This window comes from Triticum dicoccoides, chromosome 5B, assembly GCF_002162155.2.
Source record: "Triticum dicoccoides isolate Atlit2015 ecotype Zavitan chromosome 5B, WEW_v2.0, whole genome shotgun sequence".
Classification (NCBI taxonomy): Eukaryota; Viridiplantae; Streptophyta; class Magnoliopsida; order Poales; family Poaceae; genus Triticum; species Triticum dicoccoides.
Window position 1 is genome coordinate 352,177,631 of NC_041389.1, and position 7,681 is coordinate 352,185,311.

At 44.2% G+C, this 7,681-nt stretch overlaps 1 protein-coding gene and 1 pseudogene across 1 annotated transcript; one reads left to right on the plus strand and one right to left on the minus strand.

The window, feature by feature from the left end:
• Window positions 1-2,196, plus strand: part of LOC119308885 — a 10,902-nt pseudogene extending 8,706 nt beyond the window's left edge.
• A 293-nt stretch (window positions 2,197-2,489) lies between these two features.
• On the minus strand, window positions 2,490-4,633 carry LOC119308886 (probable NADH kinase). The gene is made up of 5 exons (XM_037585045.1): window positions 4,417-4,633; window positions 3,515-3,760; window positions 3,270-3,350; window positions 2,975-3,126; window positions 2,490-2,901 (listed from the first exon to the last, which is right to left on the minus strand). Exons 1-5 carry the CDS (start codon window positions 4,540-4,542, stop codon window positions 2,526-2,528), a joined length of 981 nt encoding a protein of 326 aa, XP_037440942.1. The 5' UTR covers window positions 4,543-4,633; the 3' UTR covers window positions 2,490-2,525.
• Between the last annotated feature and the right edge of the window lie 3,048 nt (window positions 4,634-7,681).

Sequence of the window (7,681 nt, forward strand, 5' to 3'; positions counted from 1 at the left end):
AAGATTTGCCTGGGAATAGCAAGGGGTCTGGCATATCTGCATGAGGAGTCTGCAATAAGGATTGTGCACCGAGATATCAAGGCTAGCAATATACTGCTTGACAAAGATTTGGATGCTAAGATCTCAGATTTTGGTCTAGCAAAGCTTAATGAAGATGGTCACACCCACATAAGCACAAAAGTAGCTGGAACTATGTAAGTACTTTCAATTGCATACTTTTTTTCCAAAATGCAAAAATCTATCCACACATTGCCATTAGATCAATAACAAAAAGATAAGAAAAAAGCAGTTACAAGTAAAGTAATAGTGAAGTGATGAACAATTCTCCCTCCGTCCCTATATACATGGCGCCCTCATTTTTTTGTGATTGAACTTTGACCATATTTTGGCCAATTAATACATTAGGAACTTTTTTTGAATATGAATTCAATGATATATTTTTTATGGCACATAACCAACGTTTCGTCCGACAAATTGATGGTCAAGGTTGAATCTCGAAACGTGTGGGCATCATGTAAACAGGGATGGAGAGAGTATAACATTTACCTCTGGCAAAAATACAGAACATCCATAGAGATAAAAGTTGACATCAGATGAGCTGGTCATAAACCCACATAAATGTTGGACCTGTTGGCTTTCCTGCATACAAACATAAATGACAAAAAACATGCAATCAACTCTAGATTAACATTTTCCATGAAATAGGATGCTTAGACGGTATTCTTAATTTTCATTCAAACAATTAAGGATGGATATTACTTTTCGGCATATCTAAGTAACTCCGTTTAGCTGTACAGTTTACAGCTGATTTGATTTTATCATTCTTGCAGTGGATACATGGCTCCTGAGTATGCAATTCGTGGTTATTTGACAGACAAAGCTGATGTTTACAGTTTTGGGGTTGTTGCTTTGGAAATTGTGAGTGGAAAAAGCAACACAAACTACAGGCCAAAAGAAGATTTTGTTTATCTTCTCGATTGGGTAACTTCTAAGCCTTCATCCCCCTTTCCCAGTAATTTGGACCATACTGAATGGACTCGATATGTGATCGCCTCACATCCAAAGCAATTAATAAGTGCCTCCAAAAAATTATTTGTGCAAACAAAAACCAGTTAGACACAGTCGGCGCAATAGGGCGTAAGTCGTTTTTTTATCTCAGCCTTCTGTCCCTTAGAACCAAACTTCTCCTGGACACTCAAATCTACCCAAATTTCTCTTAGATATGGATGAATTTAAGCTACCTCTAATTTAAAATTCTGGTAAATAATTTGGTCACCATGTAGAGGCATGGATGCTACTCCCTCCGTCCCATAATATAAGAGCGTTTTTTACACAACACTAGTGTCAAAAACGCTCTTATATTATGGGACGGAGGTAGTAGTTGACAACATCAGATTATGGAAATTTCTATGGTTTCAGAATCAGTTCGCGTTAACATAGTAGAATTATCTCATAAAATGGCATACTCATTTGCGAATCACATATTGTTAAAACGCATGATCTTTGCCTCTAGCGGAACAAATTAAGGATGTGTCATTTGAGAGAATAGTTAAAGGAAACTGTATCATTTTCATGTAGGGGGGGTGCGCTGTAGTGAAACAAAATGCTAAACTCTGACAGTTCATGCTTTATTCTCGCATACATACCTTGAACGCTTGAAGGAAGAGGCTAATTGCATCTCTTAAATGTGTTCCAGGCTTGTGTTTTACATGAGAGAGGAACTCTCCTGGAGCTGGTAGATCCAGACTTAGGATCCAATTACTCAACAGAAGAGGCACTCCTCATGCTGAATGTGGCTCTCTTATGCACCAACGCAGCACCTACACTTAGACCAAAGATGTCCAATGCTGTGAGCCTGCTCGAGGGCCATACCCCCCTGCAACCCTTCCTATCAGAACTCAGCCTTGCTGCAAACAGCCTGAGCTCAAGTGGTCTACGCAGAAATTTCTGGGAAAATCCAAATGAGAGCCAGAGCATAACGGCACAAGCATCATGTAACAACACCAGTGACTCGTCATCTTTAGATGTTGATGGTAGCTTGAGACATTTTGCGACTTAAATGTTAGATGTATTTCAGATCTGTACACCTGCAAGAACCACTAGGGCTAGGCCACTATGTCTATTCTGGCAGTACAATGTAGCTACTAACATAAAAACGCCTAATTCTACTAAGAATGCAAAGCACTCTCTGCTTCAGAACTGCTGAAAGGATAAGATTATTAAGATTCTGACAAAACACTATCTCTAATCTAAACTCTGACGGTCTAATGTTGCTTTTGCTTTTGCTTCAAAAAGGGTAAACTACAAAATCACCATCTACTATTTCGTTTGATATCGCAAATTAACTCTATTGTATATAACGATATGTTTATATATTACACCCTCTGTTCATTAATATAAGACGTTTTGGCAGTTTAATATTAATGAACAGAGGTAGTAGTTTAATGTACTCAAGAATTCCGCTTGCCTCAAACATCATGCCAGATCAATAAGCAGTCAAGCACAACAGTGATACCGTTATTTCATTATAAAGATGCCTGCTTTAACAGATATTCTGGTAAAATAACTTTTAAGACTGGAGCATCTGAGGAGATCTCAAGTGTATCCCCATGCTGGATTGGATATGTTACATGAGAACCATCAATATACACAGCACCCTCTTGATTGTACCAAACAACAAGCATATGTTGCTCTTGCTTAACTAACCCATGCAGCAGTGGTTTGTCGGCATCCGTTGGTGAAATGGGCTCCCTTATCATATACTGAAGCTCACGACTTGATATTGGCATCATAAATCCTCCTGCTGATAGCATGGCAGCAGTTGATCCAGTAGCTGTTGCAACCCTGAGACCGCTTGATCTAGAATTAATCAAACGTGAGGTCTCCCCATTGCTTCTTTTTCTAAAATGGTAATACCAGTTAGAATTGATCACAGAAAATCATCAATATTTACAGAAAGGCTCAAAGTCAGTACCTTAATGAGAACCGCGATACACTTGCCGGACAGGGGTGTGACACCAATATATCATTCAGAGCATAAGTTGGTAGCTGGGATCCATTTAGTTTCACAGATATTCTTGACAGCTCTGAATAGTGTCTACTGCCAGCAAGGGTCGCATCAAGTATCTGAGAATATGTCATGTTCAAGAGAACGGTAACATTCAAGAAATTTGGTAAATGTTCCGACTGTATAAAAGCAGACTAGTGTGATTTCTGTAAGAAAACGAATTGAGACCCTCAAGCAAGAAGACTAGGCGACAGAAACATACCTGCTCAAAGTTCCTGGCAGTAGCTGCACAAAGATATCCGGTGCTTCTTCTCGCATCAAATTCCTCGGTTAACTCTTCAACCTGCATGGCATTATAAAACCATAAACATACCCATCAAGCATATGTATAACCATTAGTCTGCTTAGAAGCGTGCAAAGAAGAACATATGCAAATGATAGTCAACAAGCATTGCTAATGTGATTGGTTTCAATAGATGATTATTGGCAAACGTCCAAAGAACTAACCTCATCAGAACACGTAGGATCCGAATTAACACCTAAAATGGGAATCGAGCTATCCAAAAAATGGCTAGCCCGTAAAAGTGTGCCATCACCACCGACAGTAATCACAAGATCCACATCATGTATTGGATTTGACAAATGATTTCGCTGCACTGAGATCCAGTCAAGGGGCTTGCGCTGTAGTACACTCTTACAGAGATTGATTGTGTCCTTGTGGACTCTGCATCTATGGTCCAGATAACTTAAGATCTGCAACAAGACATTAAATTGACGATAAGAGGCATGAAACCCTTAATTCATGTCGGTAAAAATGGTTATGCAGCAAGAAAGTGGGAAATGAAGCTTGTTAGATTCAGCTAGTTATGCAACTTCTCCCAGTAGATGTTGATCTGACAAGCAAGATGGCAGATTTCTCAATAACAGACAGTAATTCAGGCTGAAATCCAACTGGAAGTCCACATTGTGACCTAGAAAGGATTTCTGGCACCCACCAGTTCATAGAACACTGCACCTCGAGTCCTAATCACTGACCAGAGCTCATACTCCACACAAGTATTTCAACAAACAGCTGGTGTGCTCAGTGCCAGCCCATGGGAAGTTCAAACGACATGTATTGTAACAAAAATGGAGATGAAAAATCATACAGCCAGACGCCAAAGACGCGCACAGATAACAATGGATCAGCGCAAGCACGGTCCTTTAGAAACCATTGGTTAACCAGCTCAAGTTCACGATTTCTGAACGACGAGGTGAACTCCACCCCACCACCATTTTATCCCAACGGCTCGCCGGAGCACGGGAACTTGGGAGTCCACCGGAAACCCCCTCCGGCGCATCGACAACCGTGAACGCCGGCGTAACCAAGGTTTCTCGAAACGGAGAGGGTGAGCGAGAGAGGTGCGGACCTTGGGGTTGGCGGCGCGCGGCGGCGGAGGCGGTGGCGGGAAGGTGAGGGAGGAGGCGCCGGAGAGAGGGCGCGGAGGGTAGACATCGAAGGGCTTGAGGTAGAGGAGCACGCGGCGGCGCGCCATTGGAACTGGGGAGAGGACACGGCCACCTCGCTGGTGGCTCGGCTCCCTCCGGAAGGCTTCCGTCCGGACGCTCGGCGACTCCAACCAGCCGACCCAAAGGCACACGTAATGTGCTAGACAGGGGTCCACGCCATTCGTTTTTTTCATCAAATATACTGCCTCTCTCCCATTAATATTAGAGCGTTCTACACTAGTGTTAAAAGCATGTCGTAGATTTAGCGAAATAAATCTACTCCAGCTGAGTACAAGGTTATACTAAAACTATTACTACAATTAATTTGAACCGGAGGTAGCATTTTTGCATGGTATCATATTCAGGCCAGCTAGGGGTGGAATTCGAGCCGAGTCGAGCCAGCTCGACTCGACTCGCTAAAGCTCGTTTCATTAACGAGCTAGCTCGACTCGACTCGTTACTATAACGAGCTTAAATTCAAGATTGGCTCGACTCGTATAACTTGCGCGCTGGCTCGTTTAGCTTGTTAAGCTCGTTAAAGATATGAACATAAAAACCTTACGAATACGACAAAAAGATTAACTGGGAATTTAACATGGACATATATGGTCATGTACATGTGAGTCTCCTAGGTGACTAGGCTTTGAGCGGTTGGGCCTTGTGCTTGGACGCAAGGTGTTTAGTGTTTGTTTTTACTACCCATCAAGAAACACTGATTCTTTTACCGAGCCTAACGAGTTATACGAGTACTTGTGAGATCGGCTCGTTTAACTCGTCCTGTAAACGATCTTAAACTAAAGCTCGGCTCGACTCGTTATTGTTCGAGTTCGAGCCGAGTCATGAGCTACTTGTTTAGCTCGCGAGTTTCGAGCTTTTTTTCCAGCCCTAAGGCCAGCATAAACATTGCACACAAAAATCACATGTGCATACCATAACCATAGTTAATGCATCTCGATCATAGTTCATGGAAAACAAACAAATATAGGATGATTACGCATCTCGGTCCATCATGAACTTTTGCTTCCTCTCAAACCAAGCCCCTTTTTGGGGTCATCTTACTCAAATCGGTTGCCATGACCTTCGCTTTCTTGAAGATTAGCACAATTCTTTTGCTTCACCTCCACTTTCTTGGCTGACCGGGCATTTTCATCATTGATTGTGAGATTCTTCTTTTGTAGGTCAAACGAGTTCTTCATGGCCTCTTCTTTCTCTTGGCACTTCCTCTCTTTCCTCTTTTCCTCTTCTCACTTGATCCCTCCTTTTGGGTTATGAACCCCTTCAAAGTTTCTTGCAAGGCGAGTGTCGAAGCATCATGTTTTACATCTACCTTGGAGTTGGTCTTCCCTCTCAGCCTCTTCTCGCTTAGGTCGACCAACGATGAGTCCCTCCCCCCTCAATTTTTTGTGCCGCATATTGGTCCTTCCACTTTTAGACAATCATTGATTTTCATCAACAACAGGTCAAGGTAAATGGCTTGCACCCATTTCGTTCTTGAAAGTTTCCAAAGCTTGAAACACCTTCATATATAGATGAAACCAACAAGATACATTTATATGCATAGGAGGACGGTATGTGCTCATATGAAGAGGGAAACGAACAATATACCAAGTCCTTGACGCCAATGCCACTCACAGGGCGGGCAACAACATGATCATAGAAGCCACAAAATTTGCTACACTCCGCTTGGATAAAGCCCCACCTCTTTCAAAGTGACACGTCCCTCCGGTCACTCTCAAATTTGTACGGCTCAAACTTACTATGTTCATGGAAGAAATCATGGACCCTCCACCAAAATGTTGAACCCTTTTTCTCGGTGCCGGTTTTGGGATTTTGTCCAATTTCCGTCTAAGCATAGCAAAACAACTTGTCCTCGTCCTCTGTACATGCTCCGGTCCTCATGCTTTGCTGCCTCTTTTGTGACCGGGCTTGCTCAACTAGCTCTTCCTCGAACAATGGCTCACCCTCGATGCCGACACTCTCTTGGGCTTCGGTCTCATGGTCTTTAGTTTCTTGGCCTTGAGTGTCTTCGTAACCATCCCCTTGGGCACCCTCATTGATCATCCCCTCCATGAGATCACCGTAGTACCTCAGGTCGTCCTGCATCAGGGCCGACATTCCATCAAACAAGTTGCAGGCATAAGGTAAGTTATCTGGTCAGAGCACCCACGGGCGCTTCCTCGATGTCCCACTGGACTGGTCGGCACATGTGTGGCATTGAGATAATTGGGAGGCACCACGGGGACGGCCGGCATGGAATCACCCATTTTCAGCGAGCCGTCCCAAGGTGAGGTGGAGAAGTAAGACGTTGACGAGTCATGTCCGGGAAGGTACTCATATGTCAGCGTGACGAGCCTGTGTTGACTATGTTTCTCACCCTGGTGGGAGGTGATGTTTCCATCGACAGCGAGGCGCCCTGGTGGCTTCGTAGATCTCAAGAGCCGCTGGCTCAGTCCTTCGAGGGTGTTCATAGGGGTAGGTTGTGCGTGCGTACATTCATAGGGGTGGTTGTTATGTACGTGTCTATGAGAACCTGTGTTGTACTATGTTTCTCACGAAAAAAATTGGATCACCGCACGCTGGATTAAACGTGATCGAACGACCACGTGAACTTGCCACTGGGCGCGTCATTGCGTGGCCATGCACCTCATGTCTACTCGTCCACTCGTTTCTTTTCCCCTTTGTCCTTCATACATCATACTTCTCCTATCCAGCACCGCATAACTTCCCTGCCCCTACACAATGTCTCGCATGTCCTTCCTCGCATAGGTGGCCGCATGGCTCTTCCTCCGACGAGCAATGGGTAGGAGTTGTTGGGGGCAAGCCACTGCTACGAGCCCTCCTTCTCTCCTCGTGCTAAGCTGCAACGAACGATGCGCGGAGCTGTGACCATCTGTGCCTGAGCTACGACAACGTCCCATGGATGTTGCAACCTTGCCATAGTGGAGCTGCAACCAGTATAGCCTTCTTCTACGATGACTTGTTGGTGGAGCTTCAACTAGATATTGCCAGAGGTCGAGAGCTGCAATCTTGCCACGACGGAGCTGCAACCAGTAGAGCCCTGTGGTACAACGGCTCGTGGGTGGAGCTTCAACTAGCTATTACTAGAGGCCGAGAGCCACAACCTCTCATGATGAGAGTTGCGACCAGGCAACGGATAAGCTGGAATTGTAGCTCTTATGAGATACG